General features: G+C 43.5%; 1 protein-coding gene across 1 annotated transcript in view; it reads left to right on the top strand.

Moving 5' to 3' along the window:
- LOC137435184 (transcription factor E2F5) overlaps positions 1 to 25,598 on the top strand; it is a 66,233-nt gene extending 40,635 nt beyond the window's left edge. The window contains exons 8-9 of the mRNA XM_068128737.2: positions 10,029 to 10,073; positions 21,529 to 25,598. Of these exons, the coding sequence (XP_067984838.2) occupies positions 10,029 to 10,073; positions 21,529 to 21,644 (161 nt within the window). The 3' untranslated portion in view covers positions 21,645 to 25,598. The remainder of the gene's footprint in view (positions 1 to 10,028; positions 10,074 to 21,528) is intronic.
- Positions 25,599 to 27,379: the final 1,781 nt, after the last annotated feature.

Below are 27,379 nucleotides of genomic sequence, written 5' to 3' on the forward strand. Positions count from 1 at the left end.
CTGGTCTATCGTTAAGACGGCCACGTCCGAGTGCGCATACAAGTGCATGAAGCCTACAACAAAGATTGTATAGTGCCAAGAGTCCAAGCTGGAGGTGGTGGGGTGACCGTTTGGGCCGCTTTTCATGCAGAGGGCAAAACTGACCTGGTTGTTCTGAATGGAAACCTGAACCAGTTCAAGTACAGGGCCATTCTGGAAGAAACATTGCTTCAATTTGCTGGTGCAGCCTTTCGATGAAACTTTGTCTTCCAAGATGGCAATGCACGGCCTCATCGTGCTCGCATGATCCAACACTTTCTTGCTGACCGTGGTGTAGAGCATATGGAGTGGCCTGCCATGTCCCCGGATATGAATCCGATAGAGAACTTGTGGGCAGAATTAATGCGTCAAATCGACCACTTGGACCACAGCCAACCTCTGTGTGTGAATTGCAGCAGGCTATTGTCACTGCATGGCAAGCGATTCCTGTCCAAACCTTGGCAAATCTCGTGAACAGCATGCCTCAACGTGTATGTGCTCTCCAGAATGCTCGTGGGGGTTACACGAAGTACTGAACTGTCATTTTACTGTCCGTAATCCCAGTCATAATTTAGCTTTTGTTTTTGTTGAAAAAAAATTTGGCTGATGTGCAAAATAAAGAGATACTTCTGGAAAACGTACCTAAGCTTAGCACAGTATTGTCCATGAATTGAGTTCGATATCGGTTTACATCACTTTCAAGGATCAATTTATTTGTTTAAAAATGTCAAATGTGGTTTTTGTTTCTTTTAAAGGTCACATTAACAAAATCTAGAATCATTTCAACATAATTCCAATGAACTTTTGGTTCTAAGACATCTTGAAAAGTAAGTTCACCCCCACAAAAAAAAATATTCCATATTGAAGGCCAAGTCTGTATATATGTATATTTGTATATATATATATATCTATATTATAATAGCCGTAGATGATTCTGTCTGTCTGTCTGTCTATCTGTTGGGTGTCTGTCCGGGGTGTGGCTTACTCGGTTTGCAGAGTAGCTCCACCCATAGCTCCACCCATTCTGGGAGTGGCTATAAACAAATATCCACCATTTTATTAACTCGCATAGCTTTGAGTCCTGTTTTGTAGGCCCGTGGTGTCTTGCTCTCCCCCAGTTTTATTTCAAATCAAATTCGATAAATCATTTCATTTTTCACAGTCGCTAACATAGTTTTAGACTCGGTTGAAAAAAAACGGGAAGAAAATCCGATGAAAGTTGCCGTTTATAGAACGAAATGAATTCTCAAAGGCCTGTAACTTCAAGGCCATTGAGTCTCTCTCACGCCTTTATCTCCAATCTAACTCACCATATGATTTCATTTTTATCGATGGTTTTACTTTTAGACTCGGTGTCAGCAATAATTGAGAACAATCCACACACGCGGGAAAATGCAGAGATATATTTTTTAAAATCGCGTCATGGTGTATCATACACCGCCCAACATGACACCGCCGGCAATGTGTCGATATATATTAAAAATTCGCTTTTGCTTTTCCGTTATGATATATTACTATTTCGTTTGATGATAGTCGTCACAAAAACGTCAACAATGATGCCGACATATATTTCTTCGTTTTTATTTCATTCAACATATTAGCCGGAAGTAAAATATGTTTCAGGAAATTACCGAGAGATATTTCTTCGTTTTTTTTATTAGTTATGTGCGCATACACTTTAAATAGGTTTATTTGAAATCTTTAATTTTCCACAAACATTCCACACACGCGGGAAAATGCAGAGATATATTTTTTAAAATCGCGTCATGGTGTATCATACACCGCCCAACATGACACCGACGGCAATGTGTCGATATCTATTTTAAATTCGATATATCATTTCATTTTTCACAGTCGCTAACATAGTTTTAGACTCGGTTGAAAAAAAACGAGAAGAAAATCCGATGAAAGTTGCCGTTTATAGAACGAAATGAATTCTCAAATGCCTGTAACTTCAAGGCCATTGAGTCTCTCTCACGCCTTTATCTCCAATCTAACTCACCATATGATTTCATTTTTATCGATGGTTTTAGAGTCGGTGTCAGCAATAATTGAGAACATTCCACACACGCGGGAAAATGCAGAGATATATTTTTAAAAATCGCGTCATGGTGTATCATACACCGCCCAACATGACACCGACGGCAACGTGTCGATATATATTAAAAATTCGCTTTTGCTTTTCCGTTAAGATATATTACTTTTTCGTTTGATGACAGTCGTCACAAAAACGTCAACAATGATGCCGACATATATTTCTTCGTTTTTATTTAATTCAACATTATTAGCCGGAAGTAAAATATGTTTCAGGAAATTACCGAGAGATATTTCTTCGTTTTTTAAAATTAGTTATGTGCGAATACACTTTAAATAGGTTTATTTGAAATCTTTAATTTTCCACAATATAATTTACTTGCCATTTATCATTTGATGATTACGAGACAAATTCCTCTTGAGGATCGTGACAATTCATGCGCTGCGTGGAAACTTCTATTTCCAAAATGAATGAGACGATCGATGAAGAACGCAGACTTGAACAGGATGCAGCAAGAAAACGAATGAGACGGGCGAACGAGTCCATCGACGAACGTCAATGCAAACTTGCGGGGTCACCCGTGGGAATCCCACGGGCATGGATGTGTGTGACATTTCGACATATTGAGTTAGATGCTGCACATTCATTTTTACAAAATGGTTACTGGCAAGTCATCAGATCCAGAAATGGTGTAAAAACCACCGTTTAGAGGCCATTTTCCCCCGCAAAGCGGGGGTTGGCCTTTTCGGGGACCGTGGTAGTTGTTGTTTGTTTGTCCCCTTTTTGAAGCAATGTTTTACGGCCGGATGCCCTTCCTGACGCCAACCCTTTTTGCCGCCTTCAACGACAAACAGGGAATTACCAGTGAACTGGTACTCAATTAGCCGACCTCGGAAGGTATGACAGGCTGAGTCAACCCCCCTGGCATTAATTCGGCGATCGACCGAGATTCGAACCCAGGATCCTAAGCCGGCACCCTAGCCGCTAGCCCAACACCAGAAATGGTGTCATGAACACAATTTATTTAGCTAACATAGTTTTAGACTCGGTTGAAAAAAAACGGGAAGAAAATCCGATGAAAGTTGCCGTTTATAGAACGAAATGAATTCTCAAAGGCCTGTAACTTCAAGGCCATTGAGTCTCTCTCACGCCTTTATCTCCAATCTAACTCACCATATGATTTCATTTTTATCGATGGTTTTACTTTTAGACTCGGTGTCAGCAATAATTGAGAACAATCCACACACGCGGGAAAATGCAGAGATATATTTTTTAAAATCGCGTCATGGTGTATCATACACCGCCCAACATGACACCGCCGGCAATGTGTCGATATATATTAAAAATTCGCTTTTGCTTTTCCGTTATGATATATTACTATTTCGTTTGATGATAGTCGTCACAAAAACGTCAACAATGATGCCGACATATATTTCTTCGTTTTTATTTCATTCAACATATTAGCCGGAAGTAAAATATGTTTCAGGAAATTACCGAGAGATATTTCTTCGTTTTTTTTATTAGTTATGTGCGCATACACTTTAAATAGGTTTATTTGAAATCTTTAATTTTCCACAAACATTCCACACACGCGGGAAAATGCAGAGATATATTTTTTAAAATCGCGTCATGGTGTATCATACACCGCCCAACATGACACCGACGGCAATGTGTCGATATCTATTTTAAATTCGATATATCATTTCATTTTTCACAGTCGCTAACATATTTTTAGACTCGGTTGAAAAAAAACGAGAAGAAAATCCGATGAAAGTTGCCGTTTATAGAACGAAATGAATTCTCAAATGCCTGTAACTTCAAGGCCATTGAGTCTCTCTCACGCCTTTATCTCCAATCTAACTCACCATATGATTTCATTTTTATCGATGGTTTTAGAGTCGGTGTCAGCAATAATTGTGAACATTCCACACACGCGGGAAAATGCAGATATATTTTTTAAAATCGCGTCATGGTGTATCATACACCGCCTAACATGACACCGACGGCAACGTGTCGATACATATTAAAAATTCGATATATCATTTCATTTTTCACAGTCGCTAACATAGTTTTCGACTCGGTTGAAAAAAAACGGGAAGGAAATCCAATGAAAGTTGCCGTTTATAGAACGAAATGAATTCTCAAAGGCCTGTAACTTCAAGGCCATTGAGTCTCTCTCACGCCTTTATCTCCAATCTAACTCACCATATGATTTCATTTTTATCGATGGTTTTGGACTCGGTGTCAGCAATAATTGAGAACATTCCACACACGCGGGAAAATGCAGAGATATATTTTTAAAAATCGCGACATGGTGTATCATACACCGCCCAACATGACACCGACGGCAACGTGTCGATATATATTAAAAATTCGCTTTTGCTTTTCCGTTAAGATATATTACTTTTTCGTTTGATGACAGTCGTCACAAAAACGTCAACAATGATGCCGACATATATTTCTTCGTTTTTATTTAATTCAACATTATTAGCCGGAAGTAAAATATGTTTCAGGAAATTACCGAGAGATATTTCTTCGTTTTTTAAAATTAGTTATGTGCGAATACACTTTAAATAGGTTTATTTGAAATCTTTAATTTTCCACAATATAATTTACTTGCCATTTATCATTTGATGATTACGAGACAAATTCCTCTTGAGGATCGTGACAATTCATGCGCTGCGTGGAAACTTCTATTTCCAAAATGAATGAGACGATCGATGAAGAACGCAGACTTGAACAGGATGCAGCAAGAAAACGAATGAGACGGGCGAACGAGTCCATCGACGAACGTCAATGCAAACTTGCGGGGTCACCCGTGGGAATCCCACGGGCATGGATGTGTGTGACATTTCGACATATTGAGTTAGATGCTGCACATTCATTTTTACAAAATGGTTACTGGCAAGTCATCAGATCCAGAAATGGTGTAAAAACCACCGTTTAGAGGCCATTTTTCCCCGCAAAGCGGGGGTTGGCCTTTTCGGGGACCTTGGTAGTTGTTGTTTTTTTGTCCCCTTTTTGAAGCAATGTTTTACGGCCGGATGCCCTTCCTGACGCCAACCCTTTTTGCCGCCTTCAACGACAAACTGGGAATTACCAGTGAACTGGTACTCAATTAGCCGACCTCGGAAGGATGACAGGCTGAGTCAACCCCCCTGGCATTAATTCGGCGATCGACCGAGATTCGAACCCAGGATCCTAAGCCGGCACCCTAGCCGCTAGCCCAACACCAGAAATGGTGTCATGAACACAATTTATTTACGCACAAGCACAAAAGCAAGACGGGCCGATTTCCGATTCCGACGGGCCGACGGGCGAGACGGGCCGATTTCCGATTCCGACGGGCCGATTTGGAGCAAGAAAAAGAACGAGACGGGAGAAAAAGGAGAGAAACGAGACGGGGAAAGCCGATTGGAGAGGCGAGTGAGGCGCGATTGGAGAGGAGTGTGAGGCGCGATTGGAGAGGAGTGTGAGGCACGATTGGAGAGGAGTGTGAGGCGTGATTGGAGAGGAGTGTGAGGCACGATTGGAGAGGAGTGATTGGAGGGGAGTGTGAGGCACGATTGGAGAGGAGTGTGAGGCACGATTGGAGAGGAGTGTGAGGCGCGATTGGAGAGGAGTGTGAGGCGCGATTGGAGAGGAGTGTGAGGCGCGATTGGAGAGGTGTGTGAAGGATTGGAGAGGAGAGGAGTGTGAGGGATTGGAGAGGTGAGGGATTGGAAAGGAGAGGGATGTGAGGGTTTGGAGAGGAGAGGAGTGCTAGGTGGAGAGAGGAGAGTGTCAGGTGGAGACAGGAGAGTGTCAGGTGGAGACAGGAGAGTGTCAGGTGGAGAGGAGTGAGGGGTCACATATTATGTGAAATAACTAAATTCACACCATTTCTGGATCTGATGACTTGCCAGTAACCATTTTGTAAAAATGAATGTGCAGCATATAACTCAATATGTCGAAATGTCACACACATCCATGCCCGTGGGATTCCCACGGGTGACCCCGCTAGTATATATATATTGTTACGGAAACGGGGGACGGCTCTCCCGTTAGCAAGGGGTGATTAGCCCCTTGTCCTGTTAAGCTGGCCGTCTCCCCGGTCCTGGAACTATCCCGCTTCTTCGTGGGGTGAGATCGGCCGAGGTGATTGGTCAAGGGAGTCCCGTACACCTCCGCCGACCTCTCCAGGAAGCCGGTGGATAGCCCCGTTCGAAACCGCGGACAAGATGTTATTTGCCGAGCGGGTTAGCAGCCCGCGGCTCGAACCATTAGCAAGTACTAAACCCCATTCCAATGTGTTGGCCAAAATCGCACCACAGGTACTCAATGATGGAAACCTCTAAAACGAAACAGATGAGAAGGAGGAACAGGTATTTATTATGAATTATGTACAAAACCAAAGAAACCAAGGAAGAAGGAAAGATACGAAAATAATTACAGAAGAAGAAGAAGACAGTGCAATACTAGCTTATACAAGCTTAACTTATTCCCAGGGACAACACAGACAAACAGATGACAGTCAGACTTACACGAATGGGAATGAAGCAGGAATGGCAGGGGTGGATGGCTGGACGGATGAGAAGGTGGGACCACGGGGCTGGAAGGATGCGGGTCCGGTTCGTGTAAACGGCAAGGCTCGAGGTGAGCGGCCGCCGACCCTCCTCAATCCGGTTCGCACGGCGGCGTTTCTTCGTAGCAGCGGGTCGAAACTGCCGTCAAAGCTCAACTCCTTCTCAAACTCAACTCAACTGCGGTGGACTCAGCTGCGGTGGACTCAGCTGCGGTGGACTCCTCACTCATCTGCCTAAGCAGTCCCTCCCAACCTCCTTTTATGAGGCGCGTGGCGATCAAGCCGCCGGCCTTTTGGAAACGCCCATCGGTGAGCTCGCCTCGGCCTTGATTGGTCGCGAGGGCTCACCGATCCCGCCCCTTGATGAGGCGTTGGCAAAGCCACGCCTTGTTCCTGGCGCTTGGCTGACTCCTCCCACCTTCTTCTCCAAGATGACCTCGCCGTAATGGCGGCAAATGCAGTTGGCAATGAAAGGGGATCTATCTTATTCGATTCGGTGCAATGCAGTGTCAATTAATGGGCAACAGAGCCTTAAACTGGAACACATAATAAAGAAATAACTATTTAGAAGGGTATATGATTTTCTACGTGCATGCGTGGGACTAACTCAGGGGACGACCTTTGACCTTTACAATTAACGGAGGTATTTACAAGGAATCGTTACATTTACACAGGGTGATATTTACAAACACAGGATTCTCAAATCCACAACAATATATATATATATTATATATATATATATATATATATATATATATATATATATATATATATATATATATTTTTTTTGTCTTCGGCGTCCTCGGGGTATTTTAGGTCCTCTGGGTCTTTTGGGTCCTCGGCATCCTTTGGGTCGTAAGGTGTGTTCGTGGTTTGGCGTAGTGTAAAGGTTCTTCAAAAGTCTAAGGGGCCGACATTCAAGCAGTATGTATTTAATAGACAAACAGTCACATGTCTAAATGGACGGACAGTTTCACGGACGGCTTCACGGACAGATGGATTCCTTCACCAACTGTATTTTTCAGTTTTATATTGTTACGGTTTTTAGAACCTTCACTAGTAAATTTTAGTAAATGTTTCCCTTATAATGTTCCCCTGTAAATATCCCCGTCAATTGGTTTGTTAAAGATCGCACCCTAGTTAGTCCATGTACAACACGTAGCGAACCATAGGACCTCTCCGTAGTTATCTCATTATTATATGTTTCAGTTAAGGATCTGTTCCCAGTCGTTGAATCTACGTTGCATTAATGAAATATGAGTAGGCCCCAAAGTTCCCTTCAAAAGCGGTGCGAGTGGTTTTCTATCTCCCCACAAGACGCCATTGCCCATGTGCTTCATCTCGGAGAAGAAGGGGGAGTAGTCCTCAGAGCTCCAGGAATAAGGCGTGGCCCCATCAACGCACCATCAAGGGGCGGAGCCGGTGAGCCCTCGCGACCAATCAGGGCCGAGGCGAGCTCACCGTTGGGTGTATCCTAAAAGCCGCACCTTGATACGCAAAAACCCAAAATAAGCGCTGCGCGCAGACTACTTGAAGAGGAGTGGTTGGGGAAGCAAAGAGAGTGGTGAGGAGAGAGTCGTGCGTGGGTCGTGAGTGAAGAAGGCAGAGAGAGACGTGATCCGGCAGTTGGATGAGAAGGTACGAGTTGAGTGAGAGGGTTCAAGAGAAGGCGGAGAGAGACACGTGAGAAGACGGAGCATCCCAATCCCATCGCTATATGCAACGTCCGCTCGCGGTGAACGATACGCGCTCGCTACCTGCCAGGGTTTTCCCGCCACGACGCGAGTTGACTCCTGGAGCCGGACCTCGACGCCTACCGTCTGCCTGGGCCTTCTCATCCCTTCTTCCAGTCATTCCTGCCTGCTATTCCCCTTTCGTGTAAGTCTGTTTGTCTGTCCTGTTTGTTGGCCTGGGGAATAATATAAGATTGTTTTAAGGTTTGCCCTGTGTCTTCTTCTTCTTCTGTATATTGCTTTCGTTTCTTCTTTGGTTTCTTTGGTTTTGTACATAATTAATAAATGTCTGGTATTCCTTACTTTGGTTTCTTCTTTTTCCCCGATCGCTTTAGTCCCTTCTTTCGATTGAGTACCTGTGGCACGATTCGGCCAACCGCAATAGTCGGGTTTAGTCCTTTGTTAATGGCTCGGGCTGCGGATTGCAAAACCGCTCGGCAAATACCATCTTGTCCGTGGTTCGAGCGGTACTTGTCTCCCTGTTTTGCGGAGGGATTGGTAAAGGTATTCGGGAGAACACCTTGACCAATAACCCTGACCAATTTCACCCTGCAGAAGAGCGTTACAAGTACTAGGACCAGAGACGGCCAGCTTAACAGGCCAAGGGGATTAACCCGCCCCCCCCCCCCCCCCTTGCTAAGGGGAGTGCTGTCTCTGAGATCCGTAACAATATATTTAGATGGATAGATAGCACAGATTAACTGAATTTCTTTTTGACTTCCTGTATATGTGCAAACCAACAACTGAGCATATACACCACGTCCGCAAGAAAAATGAATATAACTCGAGATTGCATAAATAACAATATAATTTTAAACCTCGCATGCACTGTCTGAATCCAAGAGGTCTTAACCTTAACTGCACTGGAGTAGAGGGCCTAGGAGCACTGGGTATTTCATTTTTCTTGACATTTTTCTGAACTGCTGAGGATTTTGAATTATCCTCTCATGACTTTTTTACCGAGCGTCTTGCACACATTTTGATACCACATTCATTCAAATCGGACTCGCCGTTCAGGTGTCACATGACAATTAGTCGTCACATATCCAAAGAAAACTGCAATTGTTGCATATGCTTATGTACAACAAACACATGTGAATAAGGGTTACATGCATTAAGATACAGATGGTGTAAATTTATTAGTCTCTAATTTCTTCTGAGTGTTTTAGCACATTGTCTAAGATATCATCATCATCATCATCGGGTCGATGTCGATCGGACAAAGATTACTATGGTCGTCTGAGATATACTGAGTAATTATAGAACAATATAATACATAAGATACGAGAACAGCACTCGGTTCAAATTGTTCACGCTTTTTAATCTGCCGAATTATATGGTAACTACACTCTTCAATGAGCTTATATACCGTACACAAAAAACAACACATTTTAAAATGTCTTGACTTATTCATTGTATTCACATTGTATCCAAAATTTGTTGTTCAGTTACAACCCACCATGTGTTTATGTTGGCTCCTTTTGGTGTTGACACATTGTGAAAGTAAGATATGTTGTTCAATACATGCCAATGAAGGTGATTACTACGAACCAAGTTACAGCAAATATTAGCAAACACTGTAACAGCAAATACTGCAACAAGGTTACAGCAAATACTGTAACCCAGTAAAAGATTGAAAGTCTGGTGTTACTCATTTTTCTTCTTTCCTATTTTTCAGACATCATTGACTCAGACTTTTTTGAAGACCTTATGTCATCAACAGGTGAGCTTAATTAATATCATGCATCTCGAACAATGATTGTTATGCAAATTATTTATACAGGGTGACCCAAAAAAACCTCCTACATTTCGAAAGGCTGTAGCACTGGCAGTAGTGAGGCGGGAGGGGTGGGGCTAGGGTCTGTTGGTAGCCCAACCCCAACTGTCCTCAGTCACCAACATGGCGTGGTCGGGAGCACACCGTGCGTTCGCTGTCGAAGCGTTCTTCACAAACAACCGTTCCGTGATCGCCGTGCACAGGGCCTTTCAAAGACGTTTCAGTATACCACGGAACCAAAACGTTCCAGATCGGAAAACCATCTTGCAGTGGGTTGAGAATTTCAGGGCAACAGGCTCAGCTTTAAAAAGAAAATCACCTGGTCGACCTAGGAGCACTCGTACGCCTGAGAATATTGAAGCATTGAGGCGATCTGTTGTGCAGTCTCCGAGACGTTCTACATGGAAGCATGCTTTAGCTGAAGGGATATCCCGGGAAACTGCAAGGAGAATCTTACACAAAGACCTCCACTTCCATCCATACAAAATGACGGTTGTGCAAGAACTCAATGCGAGAGACTGGATAAGCCGCAGGGAGTTATGCGAGAACATTCTGCAACGTGTTCCGGAAGATGCTGTTCTCTTGTGCAGTGACGAAGCTCATTTTCATTTGAGTGGCTCTGTAAACAAACAAAATTTTCGCTATTGGTCTGAAGACAACCCTCGCATGCTACACGAAAGACCATTGCACTCCGATCGAGTGACTGTGTGGTGCGCTGTTGCCGATGTTGGCATCGTGGGTCCTTATTTCTTTGAAGAGGGTGGTGTAACTGTTACCGTAACTTCTGACCGTTACATTGATATGCTCGAAAACTTTAAGGCCACAACTCGAACACCTTGAGCTTGAAGAACTCGATGTGTGGTTTCAGCAAGATGGAGCTACGGCACACACAGCTCGAAGATCATTTCAAGTGCTGAGGGAAATGTTTCCGGATCGGGTGATCTCGTTGCGTGGCGATGTCGGGTGGCCGGCCCGTTCCCCTGACCTTGCCCCTTGTGATTTTTTTCTGTGGGGCTACCTTAAATCACGAGTGTATACTCATCGACCCCAAACTCTTGAAGCCCTTAAGGTTGCTATTCAGCAGGAGATAGCCGCTGTTCCACCCGACATGACCCGTCGAGCCATGGCAGCCTTCAGAAATCGCCTCCAAGCGTGTATAGACAATGACGGCCACCATTTGGAGGATGTCATCTTTAAAACATGATGAATAAAAACTGTATTGAATGAAGTTTCATGTGTGCAAATAATATCTTGATTATCTTTAACCATTTTTTTTCATTTACCTTTGAAATGTGGGAGGTTTTTTTGGGGTCACCCTGTATATCTAATAGGCTAATGCCATCAGTCTGTCCCACCCTGAAACATGGAAATGCTCCTCGGAGAGAAACTATGATTTAAGTAAAAGTTGCTTCAAATTTATCCACAGCTACGGAAAAAATAATATTCAAAACCATGTTGTGCACAAGAGATTGCATCTTTACGCATATAGAATGCAGATAGTGCAACATTTCGAACCAAGATTTAAATCAAATGTTATGAATAAATCAATAAGTTGTTAAAACCCCTTTTACTCTCTTCTTTTCTTTAAGTGCCTGGTGCATACAATTATAACTTAAGACATTCCTTATTGAAGCGACCATATTTGAGCTCTTTCAACCAGCACAAGACTAACAGGATTCCTTTTTTTTTTTCCTATCATGTTATCCTTGGCACGAGCTTCCACTTGTATTGCAATAAATATCCAACTTTGGCATACCATTCAAGTTTGTCAAGCTCCAAAAACCTTCAGTGACTTTTGAGTCGAGCAATCCCATCCCATACCTCCCGCATGTTCATAGCATCTCTACTCACCAGTCTTGTAGGAAGTGGGTAGGGGCTATAATAGTCAATTCACGAGCCTCGATCTTGTATACAAAAAAACAAAAAAACAAAAAAAAGCCGAAAACCTATCAGTTGAGAAGATTAAAGTTTGAGCTCCATAATAAACGGCACCATGACAATTCAACATTTTCGTATTGCATTTGTTTCATATCATCTACCTATTTGCCAAAACAGATCAACACGAAGTTCTTTACTGAAACCTTAAAATAAGACTTCCCCCCCCCCCCCCGCCCACCCCCCGAGCCCTCCTCCTAGGTGAGGTATGAGCATTGCACAGTGTTCGTCAGTCAACAGAATTCAAAATAAGCGGGGGGCCGGTTGCCAAATGCCACCAAAAACTCTGTCGGGTCACCGAAACCTTGGTTCCAGGTGGCCCGTGTGGCCATTTGTGTCAAAATCTTCTATATATGTCTTCTTTGTTGATGTATTCAGTCGTTACTTATCATTATGCAATGTCAACCAACTAAACTTGCCAAGGGGACTACGGGTCATACGGCAAAGGTTGTAGCGACTTCATTTGGCACCCTCACCTGGAGTCGGAAGGTGGGATGACGCAAAATATCTTCATACATATGTACCGTGTAGCAACGCTGCTGGTTGTGGTGGGAGAGGGTATTATGAATGATGCTTCAGAACCCTCAATTGTATCATGAGTAAGAGGACTCCATATTATATTCACACACGCTTAGCCTATGTTGCTTTACACTTCACTTGTCTGCAAAAATATCTGGAGCAATTTTCATGTTTTATTGCCTTTTTTCACCTTGGGAAGGTGTATGATATATAGCAGCTTGAGCACCGTTCCACCTTATCGTGGCATTTTTCCCAGGCCGCTTCAAATGGAAAAAATAATAACAAGAATAATTATAACAGCATAATCATAATATTAACATTACAGTACCGTATTGCAAAATAATTATATTAACAATAATAATAGTACAATAATTGGCAGTAATAAATAGAAGAACGCAAATAATGTATGGTTGAGCCACCAAAAATTCTGGTGGGCGACAAAAAAAATCTGTTTAGGTGGCCCAGCAGACCAACAAACAACAACATGCATTTTAAGGCCATTTCCCTGCTAGAGCGGGGGTTAGCCATGACAATCTTCTCCATTTTGCCCTATTTTCTGCATCTCTCCTTGTTAACCCCCTTGCCCGCATTTCTTCTTCCACCATCTTTAGCCAAGTCTTTCTCGGTCTTCCCTGTCCTCTACTTCCTTCTACATTCATTTCCATCACTCTTCTCAACCAGTCACTTTCATCCTTCCTCAACACATGACCAAACCATCTCAACCTGTTCCTCTTCACAGCATCAATCACAGGCTCTATTCCCATCATCTTTCGCAATTCATCATTTGTCTTCCTCTCTCTTAACGATACTCCGCACATCCACTGAACCATTCGCATTTCCACCCTTTCCAGCCTTCGTTGCTGCTCTATATTCATTAATCATTACCCATGTCTCGCTCCCATAAATCATAACACTTCTCACACATGCAGCATACACCTTTCCCTTCAGCTTCAACGACACTCCCCTCCTCATCAGCACGCCACTCAGTTCCCGAAACTTCTTCCATGCACATCTCACTCCAGCAACCGTTGCCGAGTCTGATCCACCTTCTCCATTCAGCACGTCTCCGAGGTAACAAAATGTTTTCACACCTTCCAGCTTCACGCCTTCTCCAAGATCCAACTCAACATTTCCTCCATCTGCAGCTCCCTCTGCGCACACCTTACATTTGAATGTGGCTGCCACACTGGTTAATGACCCTCTCAGACCACTGCATTTTTGATGAACCCACTCAGCGCACATTGTACATTGAATGGAGTTCACTCCGACACCCTTCCTGCACACAGCACATGGCCACTTCCCAGTTCTTTCCACCTCACCACATGCTTTACCACTTGCCATCACCTTCGTCTTTCCGATATTCACCTTCAGACCTTTTGTCTCCATACATTCCTTCCACTTGTTCATCTTTTCCTTCAGTCCATCCATACTTTCCGCAATCAACACCAGATCATCTGCATACAACAACTCCCACGGTAAATCCTCCTTTACGTTCTGAGCCAGCACCTCCATCACAGCTACAAATAGTAGTGGACTTAGTACCGACCCCTGATGCACTCCCACCTTCACCTCAAACTCACCACTGTTCCCGTCCTTCGTCCTTACAGCTGTGCGCGCTCTTTTGTACATTGCCAACACTACTCTGATCAACCATTCCTCCACTCCTAACTTCCTCAATGCCCATGTCAATACTTTGCGTGGAACCCGATCGAATGCTTTCTCCAGATCAAGAAACCCAAGAAACAACTTCTTCCTCTTCTCCATGTACTTCTCCTGCAACTGCCTCACAATAAAGAGCGCGTCTGTCGTTCCTCTTCCTGGCATAAATCCAAACTGCATTTCGTCGATCTTCACCTTCTTCCTTATCCTCCTCTCCAACACCCTTTCCAATACCTTCATTCCATGCTCCAATAACTTTATCGCTCGGTACGAGCCACACTCCAGAGGGTCACCTTTCCCCTTGTATAGAGGGACGAGGGTACTCAGTTCCCAATCCACTGGAATGCGTCCTTCTTTCACCACCGGAAGAGGGTCAGAAAGCAGTATTCAGGATTGCAAAGCAGATAGCGAAAGAGAGGTGTGATGTGATGGGGGTGAGTTGCTTGAAGGATGAAGTGGGACAAATCGTTGTCGACCCAGATGGAATTAAAGGAAGATGGAAAAGATATATGGAAATGCTGTTGAATACAGAGAATGAATGGGATGGCAACATCGAGAGTAACCCAGTTTTAGGACCGGCAGAGAAGATGACTGAGAAGGAAGTTGAGGAAGCGATAAAAGCAATGAAGGGTAGAAAAGCGGGAGGGCCGACTGGAGTTGTGGAAGATATGTTGAAGGCAGCAGGAAGTTGGGGTGTGAAGAGAATGACAGAGATCTGTAATCTGGTGGTGAAAGAAGGCCGCATTCCAGTGGATTGGGAACTGAGTACCCTCGTCCCTCTATACAAGGGGAAAGGTGACCCTCTGGAGTGTGGCTCGTACCGAGCGATAAAGTTATTGGAGCATGGAATGAAGGTATTGGAAAGGGTGTTGGAGAGGAGGATAAGGAAGAAAGTGAAGATCGATGAAATGCAGTTTGGATTCATGCCAGGAAGAGGAACGACAGACGCGCTTTTCATTGTGAGGCAGTTGCAGGAGAAGTACATGGAGAAGAGGAAGAAGTTGTTTCTTGGGTTTGTTGATCTGGAGAAAGCATTCGATCGGGTTCCACGCAAAGTATTGACATGGGCATTGAGGAAGTTAGGAGTGGAGGAATGGTTGATCAGAGTAGTGATGGCAATGTACAAAAGAGCGCGCACAGCTGTAAGGACGAAGGACGGGAACAGTGGTGAGTTTGAGGTGAAGGTGGGAGTGCATCAGGGGTCGGTACTAAGTCCACTACTATTTGTAGCTGTGATGGAGGTGCTGGCTCAGAACGTAAAGGAGGGTTTACCGTGGGAGTTGTTGTATGCAGATGATCTGGTGTTGATTGCGGAAAGTATGGATGGACTGAAGGAAAAGATGAACGCGTGGAAGGAATGTATGGAGACAAAAGGTCTGAAGGTGAATATCGGAAAGACGAAGGTGATGGCAAGTGGTAAAGCATGTGGTGAGGTGGAAAGAACTGGGAAGTGGCCCTGTGCTGTGTAGGAAGGGTGTCGGAGTGAACTCCATTCAGTGTACAATGTGCGCTGAGTGGGTTCATCAAAAATGTAGTGGTCTGAGAGAGTCATTTAACCAGTGTGGCAGCTACATTCAAATGTAAGGTGTGCACAGAGGGAGCTGCAGATGGAGGAAATGTTGAGTTGGATCTTGGAGACGGCGTGAAGCTGGAAGGTGTGAAAACATTTTGCTACCTCGGAGACATGCTGAATGGAGAAGGTGGATCAGACTCGGCAACGGTTGCTCGAGTGAGATGTGCATGGAAGAAGTTTCGGGAATTGAGTGGCATGCTGATGATGAGGGGAGTGTCGTTGAAGCTGAAGGGAAAGGTGTATGCTGCATGTGTGAGAAGTGTTATGATTTATGGGAGCGAGACATGGGTAATGAATGTAGAGCAGCAACGAAGTTTGGAAAGGGTGGAAATGCGAATGGTTCGACGGATGTGCGGAGTATCGTTGAGAGAGAGGAAGACAAATGATGAATTGCGAAAGATGATGGGAATAGAGCCTGTGATTGATGCTGTGAAGAGGAACAGGTTGAGATGGTTTGGTCATGTGTTGAGGAAGGATGAAAGTGACTGGTTGAGAAGAGTGATGGAAATGAATGTAGAAGGAAGTAGAAGACGGGGAAGACCGAGGAAGACTTGGCTAAAGATGGTGGAAGAAGAAATGCGGGCAAGGGGGTTAACAAGGAGAGATGCAGAAAATAGGGCAAAATGGAGAAGATTGTCATGGGGACCGCAAGGCTAACCCCTGCTCTCGCAGGGAAAATGGCCTTAAAATGCATGTTGTGTTGTTGTTGTTTCACCACCAGATTGCAGATCTCTGTCATTCTCTTCACACCCCAACTTCCTGCTGCCTTCAACATATCTCCCACAACTCCCGTCGGCCCTCCCGCTTTTCTACTCTTCATTGATTTTATCGCTTCCTCAACTTCCTTCTCAGTTATCTTCTCTGCCGGTCCTAAAACTGGGTTACTCTCTACGTTGCTATCCCATTCATTCTCTGTATTCAACAGCATTTCCATATATCTTTTCCATCTTCCTTTAATTCCATCTGGGACCACAATGATTTGTCCCACTTCGTCGTTCAAGCAACTCACCCCCATCACATCACATCTCTCTTTCGCTATCTGCTTCGCAATCCTGAATACCGCTCTCTGACCCTCTCCCGAATCCTAGCGTTCTCCGAACATTTTCCTATATGCCTCCTGCGCCTTTGCTACCTCTTTCTTTGCAGCCTTCTTGGCTGCCTTATAACTTTCATGCTCTGCTTTTTCTGCTCCCGTACCCTTCACCTTCTGCCACTCCTTGAACTTCTTCCTCTTCTCGTCAATCCTCTTTCCCACTTCATCATCCCACCACCATGTTTCCGAGTGCCTCGGTGGCCCTTTTGTCCATCCACATACCTGACCAACGGCTCCCAACAGACTATCTTTCATTGACATACAACCACTTTCAAGCTCAACCACATCATCCTCTACCCTACTCAGCCTCTCTTTTAATGCCTCCCTCACTGTCACCTCTTTCAACCTCCACACCTTCATTCTCGGTTGGTACTTCACCCGCCGAGCTCTCCTCGCACCTTTCACCCTTATGTCACAGACAACCAAGTGGTGCTGTGAAACAGCCTCCTCACCCGGGATCACCTTTGTGTCCCAGAGGTGCCCCCTATCTCGCCTATGCATCATCAGGTAGTCAACGGTTGTCGTCGACCCACCTGACGTGTATGTAACAAGCTTATTATCCTCTTTCTGGAACTGAGTATTACAAATCAACAAATCAGCTCCATCAGCAAACTCCAAAATCCTTTCACCTTCTCCATTTCTCACACCATATCCGTAACCCCCATGAACTCCCTCCAAACCGTCCATACTCCTCCGCACATGTCCATTTAGGTCTCCTCCTACCACAACAACTTCCTCATCTTTCACGTTTTCCATCAGCTTCTCTATCGCACACCAGAACTTGTCCTTCTCTTCATCGCTCCGACCAACCTGCGGAGCATATCCCGAGATGACGTTCACCAAGAGCTTTCCAATCATCATTTTCACCATCATCAACCTATCACTCACTCTAGTCACACTCACCACACTGTCTACAAACTCCTCAGAAAACAGGACACCAACACCATTCACGCCCTCCGGGCACCCTTGCCACATAAACTTGTATTTCTGTCCCTGCCTACCTTTCACCATTCTCACACCACTTCCCTTCCATCTTGTCTCTTGCACACAACATATGTCCACTCTTCTTCTGATCAATACTTTCCACCACTTCTCCTGATCTCCCTGTCATTGTCCCTACATTCCATGTCCCAAACCTCAGAAACCGATCTCCACTTCGGGCTGTACACTGCCCATATGTAGTTGTAATTGTCATGGTCCTCTTTTTGAGGCAATGTTTTTATGGCCGAATGCCCTTCCTGACGCCAACCCTCTTAGTCGCCTCTTACGACACGCAGGGATACGGTGTACTTATTCTAAACCAGCGTACACACCGGGATGGCCCAGCAGACCACAAAAAAATAATTAAGCATGACCCCTGGTCAGTCATTCAGTCAGTATGTAAACATTCGAATCTTCTTCTCTGAAATGACACATTATTGAGATGAAACTTGACCAAAACCTTCATCACCCATGAAAGCCACAGCTACATTTCCTGGGAAGGTTACATTTCCAAGCTGGCCTCCAAAGCCAGTTGCCAACTGGGCATCCTCCATCATGCAAAGTTCTTCCTTGGCACGACTAAGCCCCTCACTGCATACAAAGCTTTCATCCACAGTTTGATGGAGTACTGCTCTTCTCTCTGGACTGGTGCTTCTGCCTCACACCTATCTCGGCTTCACGCTGTAGAAACCAAGGCTTTTAGAATCATTGGTATCTCCCGCAATGAAGCTGATTCTGAGGGCCTCTCTCTCTCTCTCTCTCTCTCTCTCTCTCTCTCTCTCTCTCTCTCACCGCAGGCAGGTTGGCGGTCTTTGTCTTCTACCGACTCCTCTCTGGCCTTGCACCACATGCTCTGTCTGTGCTCTGTCCCCCAAATATTCCTGCAGGATGTACAAGGTCTGCCAGCAAACCTCTTCTGGCAAAACTGCAAAAATCAAGACTCTCTGCTCACCTTCACTCTTTCATTCCTCTTTTTCCCCACCTCTGGAACAAATTTCCACTCTCTTCAATTCCACTCCTCCCTCCAAGTCTTTAAAACAGCTGTTCATCACTATCTCTTATTTTCCCAATCCAAAACCTCGATCTTTTCTACCCCCGTTAATCCACCCCAAATCCATCTCCTGCAAATTACGTTTTATTTCCTGCAAGTCACTGTAGTATCCATTTTGTTTATCCTGTGTACCCCACCCAGATCTCCTGATCTCCTCTCTTCCACAGATCTCCTGATGTCCTTGTTCCCTGCTGTTTTTGTGCTTCTCTCTTTTTCCCCCTCTTGTCTCCCACTTCCTTTATTTAATGTTCTATGTGTTAGCTCTTACACGAGCCTCGACTAAGTATACAAAAATAAATTGAATATGATAACGCAAAACAAGAACTGAAATTTGCTTGTGATTAGTGCCAAGTAAAGTATATTAGAGGCAAAACCATCAAAATTGCATCCGTGGCAGTTCATTTTATCAGTCACGACTAGCGTGGTGTATGGTAAGAAAAATAACGGGAAGAAAAAACAGCAACCAGGGGAAACTTAAAGCTTGCAATCCAGCCAAAAGGATTGTAAAATGGAAGGACTACTTTGCAAACCTTCTCGGACAGCCCCCACCTATGATCATAGTCCCGACTCATCCTGTTGTAAATGAGATACTGGCAATTGACACAAGAAACTACGCAATGAAAGAACTAATAACAGTAATAAAATCAATGGCTAACAACAAAGCATCGGGGATTGATGGCATTCCACTGGAGGTTTGGAAAAGTAGTGCACTCGACGAGCTGCTACTCAAAATCTGAAACAGAGCCCTGTCTGGGGATATAGCAATTCATTGGTCAAAGAGGGAAATTGTACCATTCCCAAAGAAAGGGGATCTAGGCGTTGCAAAGAACGATCACGGAATCAGCCTAACTTGTATCTCGGCGAAGATCTACAACAAATTGCTTTTATACAAGATAAGACCTCACATCGAGCCAATACTGCGTAACAATCAAAACGGGTTTCACCCAAACCAATACAACAGTACACATCCTTACACTCTGAAGAATCATTGAAAGGATAAAAGTGAAGAATCTACCTGTGATACTGACTTTTATCAATTTTTGCAAGGCATTTGATTGTATACACTGCAAATAAATGCTTGAGATCCTCATTGCATATGGCTTTCCACAAACAATCATGAATGCCATAGGTATTATGTATCAGGATACAACAGCTCGAGTGCGCTCAACCAACGGTGAAACAGCCGTCTTCCAGATACTGGTCAGAGTCTTGCAAGGTGGCACTTTCCTCTTCATCATCACTCTCGAATTTGCTCTACTATCACCAATCAACGGGTATGAGCAGCTGGGATTTACCCTAAATAAGAGGCGCAGCAGTTGTTACCCAGCTACTACCATCACAGACACCAATATTGCTGACGATATCAGCCTTCTCTCTGACATGCTAGCTGAAGCGCAACAACATCTACAAAGGGTTGAGTGTGCAGCTGCAAAAGTCGGCCTCATCATTTGGAGCAGTCGTTTGAAAACGTTGATGATCTCATCTCTCTCAGTGGTACCAAATTGAAGTGTGTCCCAGATTTCCAATATCTGGGGTCATACTTTGTCAACACTGTGAAGGACATGGAAGCCTGGCTTGCAAAAGCCTGGGCAGCATCAGCAAAGATGAATGTTGTTTGGAGGAGTGACCTATGCAGAGAACCGAAGGAACACTTCTTCCACGCTACAGTCGAGAGTTTTCTCGTGTACGGAGCAGAAAATTGGACGATGATCAACACTCTGTCCAAACGGCTCGATGGTGTATACACCAGACTACTGAGGGCATCACTCCACGTTTCATGGAGAGCACACTGGACTGATGACCAGCTGTATGGAAAGAGCCCGAGAGTATCTGAGTCACTACTCCAAAAACGTCTCAGGTTTAGTGAGCACTGCTGGAGATGCAATCGTGAGATGGCCAAGATGGTACTCTTCTGGGAACCTTGAGCGGGTCACCGCTCAAGAGGACATTGCGCTACAACCGACATCCATACACTGGTTCGCGACACCAAAATCAACAGGCGTAACGTCCCTGAAGCAATGGTGAGAGGAGAACAATGGAGGAAGATTGTCTGTCATGACTGATCAAGATCAACCCAATGATGATGAAAAAATCAGGGGCTAAGAGGGTATTTACTTTCTCACTGAAACTACAGACACGATTTTGATGAAACCTGACCAATCCTTCATAACCCATGAAGCTAAAACTAATAGTCCTATTTTCACCAAACTGTGTAGAACTTCTAACCACCAAGGTCTCCTGATGCCGTGCAAATTCCATCAAAAATTGCATATTAAATAGGTCAATTTAAAGGGCAACGGTCATTACGATTCTGGGATCACTACTTTTGACTTCTCAAAAAGTACTCGTACTCATGTAACTTGGTAGGAATCATCTATGCATGGTGCTTTCACTAGTTTGTTCAAACCATCAGCTAATTTACATTATTTTTCGATCATCCATGCTTACCAGTGGTTCGCTGGTTCTGCCAATTGTGACCAGGGGCATTGCCCCTATTTTTTTTTATTTATAAATACTTGCATTTACACAAAATTGGATTTATATGACAATTCACACTGACTTTCATTTTCTGCTTTTCCTTTCCCAACAGCATTTGCACCTTTGCTTCGTCTCTCCCCACCTCCTGGGAACCACGATTACCACTTCAGCTTGGATGTCAGTGAAGGCCTTTGTGACCTTTTTGATGTCCCACCACTTGACCTTTGAACCTCAATCACACCTTGCATCACTTTGAACATGCCTTTCTGATGGTGCATTCAACTCGGCCTTGTGGGTCTGGACAGACATACCATGTACATTACACAAACTGTCTACAGGATGCTGCCTTCTAAGTGTTCTCTTCTTTGAGCTACTTCGTGATGACAAATATTTCATGATGAAAGCACTTTTTTCCCCTTGATCTTCTTTTTGTGCTTGTGAATCCTTTTGTTTTCTTCTTTTTTTTGTTTTTATTTTTATCTTTTCCAGCCAACCTTTTTGTTTATCTTCTCTTCCGTAATCCTTTTCCTCTATGTTTTGCCTTTGCTGTCTCTTTCTCCTTCTCTATCTCTTTCTCTCTCTCCCTTTCTTGTTTGTGAATACGACTTCATAAAACTTTACTGCCTTTCTGATTTTCTTCTAGATATTCAACTCATTTCATTGCCTTTTCCTTTGCTCACTGCCTTCTTCAATTTTCATATACAGATGTCCAAATGCTGAACAATGGAAGAATATGCGGAGTTCATTCTGACAATCATAACATGGAATCAAATAACTAAACAGCAGATAGAATATCAGAGTTGGACAAAGGGTTTCCCCTATGGTGGTGGAATGTCACCATAAAGGACTGAAGAAGAATAACTGGACGGCTGTTGTGTGGATAGGAAGAATCAGAGAAAATGGATAAATGTGATTGTACATTCTAAATTTAAGAAATCATGTACAGGAAATGGGTTGGTTGAAGAATGTATACGATCCAGTGGGTGTGGAGAGAAGGATATGAGAATAAAAACAAAATTATTATGTGAAATTAGACGGATTAAAATGGAAAACGGGCCCGAAAGCTGAACTTCTCACAGGCAAAAATTGCCTTTGTCTATATCTCCATGGAGTACTCTTAAAAATCTGCATGCAGTGGGAGAACAAACAGTACATCGTGTGCTTCAGCTTCTTGTTGTCGGATATGATGTACAAAAGGGAACCTTACCTCAGAAATGCTAACATTCGAGGCCATCTACTGAGTATGTATAAAGGGATATGGAAAGGGGAAAGGGAGGGTTTGACAGTTTCACGTAATTGTGGGAAAAATCTGAATAATGGAAGGGATATATTTATATATGTTGTACACACAATATAGGATCATGAAAAGGCTAGAAGACTGGGTAAAATGACAAGGTACTGACAGTATGGCCGCATTTGGACACAACAGGCAAGGGAAAGAACGAACAGGAAAGAAGGAGACAGATGAGGGGAGAAAACAGTAATTTGCAAGTAAGAGGGTTGGGTTTGGTATGGTTAATGGGAATACAAAAGATGGAGGGGTTGGGATGAGGGATGACATGAGATAGGGTGCACCTCTTCCTTGAAACCCTGGATGGAACAGTCAAATTAACATTCTCTGGAAGGAACTTAAACAAATTGAAGGTAAAATAAATAGAAGAGTTGAGATGGGTGGAAAGCCTGGATTTTGAGAGTTTAACCAGGGGGGGGGGGGGGGGGGGGGAGGAGTAGGGGGATAACTGGAAGAATGGGGAAAGGTTTGACTGACAGAGAGCAGAGGAAGTTGCACCGGAGGAGAGGTGGTAAAAAGAGGCTATGACTTCTCTTCTTCTTGACTATGACTCGTGAGAGTAATTGGCCTTGTGCTTTGGCCTTGCTGTGGGAAATGCCATTTTGAATGAAAATAAAGGAATGGGGAGTTTAACTGGTGGGGGAGAGGGAGGAGAAGAAAAAGAAAGAAAGAGAAGGAAGGGAAACATGAGATGTATGGTAGTCAGGAAGGGTTGCCATTGGCATGGGTGTTCAAAAGCTCCTCCAATTAGTGGATCTAAATATTTTGATGGATTCCAATGCCCTTTGCATAAATGCATCTTCTTAAGTTTTGCCTCTTTTAGAGAAGTAGAGATTTCTTTCAATGACACAACTTGCTCTGTTTCTTCTCTTTACATCTTTCACTTATTGTGTTTTTGATAATTCAGCACATTCTTCTTTGTGGAAGCTTGGCCAACAGAGTTGATGATCTTCCTAATTCGATGAAGCAAATATTTGCTGATTATTCACATCAACAAAAGGAAACGAAATCCAGGAACATATGAGAACAAAGGATTTTGATTATGATTATGAGGGATATGAACAAATGAACCCCTCATACTTTGTTCATTATCATCATCATCACCATTACTCTTTACTGAGTGTTGCTGCCGAAGCAGGCTCTTCACAAGGGTTATGCTTTGCGGCTCTGCCGTTGCCTTCTCAACAGTCAGGGCAAGAATGTGAAATTCATTCAAGGGGACTTGTTACTCTTCGCAAAACAGATACCAAGGAATCTAAATATTTAATGTCCACCAACCAGAGTGCAGACAGACTAGTCTTCCAGCTTAATACTCTGTATACGAAACACCACAGTGACCGTTTGTAGTTGGGCCGAGATTCAAACCAAGGTGAGACAGCTCAAGGTAAAATGATGAACTCATCTTAATCATGAAGGCTAATCTTGTGCTCCGTTGGTGAACAAGTACAACAATGGATGAAATCACCAGGATGTTGAGCAAAGTATACTCACTGCCAGTGGAAGTAAGAAGAAGCTGACGTTTCGGGAATTAGCCATTTGTCAGAGCAAAAAAGAAAAAAAAAAAGAGGACCTTTCTGCACCGATGAAGGGCTAACACTCAAAATCACATTCTCCTTCCCACGGCAGTTATCACATCTCGTTCTACGTTCATTTGATTCCATGCATTAATCTAGACACTCAAAGGTGAATGTGCATACCTCTGTCTAAACTATCCTCCAGCCGCAGCGTTTTGCTCAATGACTGCCGATTTCGTTTTTACTGTGAAATGTTCAGCTTCTTTGGCTTGTGTTCAAACTTTGACAGCAAAAAGGGCAAAATAATAATGATTTTATATGGCTTTCCATACCCAAAGAATATTTCATCCCACCAGTGAAAGTCTACACATCACTGTGGTTTGAAACAACAAGTTCAAGCATGAAAACAACTGGTTGTAATCAATTTGAGATATTTTAGATGTTCAAATATCTCAAGCTAATTACATTGAGATTAGACTTTCAGTTGATAATCATTTCAGGTTAGCAGTAAGCTACCTGTTTCCCTCTTGAATAATGCCCTAGCAGGAAATTGTGTGTTGTGCAGAAGCAGTCTCATGATAATGAAAATAATGGATAGTTTCCCATTTTCCAGGCTGCAGGCAAACTATGGCCTACTCTTTCCAAAAAGCACTATGGAGCATCCATATGGGAGTGATAGATAGCTTATCCAGTTGAACACGCTTCCAAAATGGCAGTGTTGTCTATGGTGCGGTGCCCGGCCTTCTAAGCACCAGAATAATAGCTGGTAGTTGAATCCGACTCCATCCGGTTATGCTATCCACAAATCAAGGGTGAGTACACCTGTAGGATGGAGTATTTAATTTGATCACTGTCCCTTCACAAATTCAGGTAACTGGAAAGTGAAAATTGTTGAAAGTTAGAATGTGAAACTTTTAAACAAGTCAGTTTATATAATTGTTGGCATCGCCATCCATGCAGCTATTGTTGTTGTTGTTGTTTTTTTTCTTCTAATAAATGTCTTACTTTCCTAAAGCATTGGAAGTGTGAAGGTCAGCCAGCCAAAACAAGTTAGATGTTATATTTGTACAGTTCTCTTATTTTATCCCTTAAATTGCTGTGATTTCTCTGTTCGTGTACGTGTATGAAAACTAAATATATTATGACCAAGATGACAGTTTTACACACACTTTCAATTTTTTAATATTCTGTGTGATGTATTCCTGAATTATTACTACTGCCAGCATCATTGCCATTGCTTTATGCAATGCTTTTTCTGACATACTTTGATATTTGCACAAATGTTTTGCCTTTCTAGCTGTAAATAATTTTACTTGAGGCACTATGTTGTCTTTAAGTGTGTTTTTCACATTGTTTAATAAACAGAAAGCTGACGTAGCATTGGCTGCTGTTTGATTTCGTCTCGTCTTCAAATATCTGCTGTATAAACAGATATTTTTGCCAGCATTTTTGGTGGCCTGTATATTATTTGATGGTGAATCTGAGTGATTTATAATTATTATTAAACAGGAACAAGAAAAAACAATACAGGGAAATACATGGAAGAATAAAAAGGCATTTCTTTTTTTTACTATGCAGTAGTCTGTGACCACCAATGTCAAAGTGGTATCCAGTCAGTGGTATTTGTAAGTGCAAGCTAACATGGCAATCCGTTATACATAATTCACAATTAATTTTATTACTCCAATATTAAAAATATTAACAATATTCTCATGTGAACATTAACTCCAATTCTCATGAGTTTTCTCAAGCCCCCCAGGACACTCACTGCTTCCCCCAAATACAAAGATACAAACTGATAAAGTTTACAATCCTCAAACCAGAGATTTGGCACCATGAAAACACAACAAAAAGTCCATGTGGGTAAAGTCAAAGACACACTTTATGTGGAAGTTATGAGTAAAACGTCATTGTACAGTCAAAGTCTCTCTGACTCACTTGAAAATCCTCTTTATCTCTTTGCTGATGACTCCACTCTCTGCCGCTCCATTCCTCATCCCTCAGATCGGCAGTCTGCAGCCTCCTCACTCTCTGCAGACCTGGACAAAATCACAGACTGGTCAAACAAGTACAACATGTCCTTCAATCCTGACAAATCTCACACTCTTACGATGTCTCTCCGAAAAGACCGACTGGACAACCCTCCCATCCACTTTCTGAATAATCCTCTCCAAGAAGATCTGTCACTCAAGCTTTTGGGTCTCACTATCTGCCATGATCTTTCCTGGGAAAACCACATTTCAAATCTCGCCTCCAAAGCCAGTCGCCGACTGGGCATCCTTCGTCATGCGAAGTCCTTCCATGGCACACCTGAGCTCCTCACCACATACAAGGCTTTCATCCACAGCTCAATGGAATACTGCTCTCCCCACTGGGCTGGTGCTCCTGCCTCACACCTAGCTCGTCTTCACGCTGTTGAAACCAAAGCTTTCAGAATCATTGGAATCTCCCGCGATGAAGCTAACTCCGAGGGCCTTTCACTTACTCACCGCAGGCAGGTTGGTGGCCTTTGTCTTCCACCGACTCCTCTCCGGCCTTGCTCCCCCAGCTCTCTCTGGGCTCTGTCCCCCAAATATTCCGACAGGTCGCACAAGATCTGCCTGCAACCCTCTTATAGTTAAACTGGCAAAATCAAGACTCTCTGCTCGCCTTCACTCCTTCATTCCTCTTTTCTCCCGCCTCTGGAACAAACTCCCCTCACTCTCTTCAATCCCACTCCTCCCTCCAGGTCTTTAAAACAGCTGTTCACCACCATCTCTTATCTTCCCCCATCCAAAACCTTGATCTTTTCTACCCCTGCTAATTTCACCCCAGATCCACTTTTCTGAAATACCAACTTCTTTCCTGGAAGTCCTTTATACTTCTCCCACCCCCACCCCCTTCCCACGCCTCCTCTCCCCAAGCCCTCTCCCTCCCACAGATCTTGCGATGTCCCTGCCCTCAAATGTTGTGTTTGTGTGCTTCCCCTTCTCTCCCCATCTTGGCTACCGCTCCCCTTATTATATACTTTGTGTGTCTGTTTGATTTATTTGTGTGATATATGTTAGCTCTTTCACGAGCCTCGATTCTGTATCCAAAAAAAAGAAGAAACTGTCATTGTAATATATTGTTGCGGTTTTGAGAACCCACACTTGTAAATAAATATAACATCATTAAAA

Source organism: Myxine glutinosa, chromosome 9 (genome assembly GCF_964187855.1).
Source record: "Myxine glutinosa chromosome 9, kmMyxGlut1.1, whole genome shotgun sequence".
Classification (NCBI taxonomy): Eukaryota; Metazoa; Chordata; class Myxini; order Myxiniformes; family Myxinidae; genus Myxine; species Myxine glutinosa.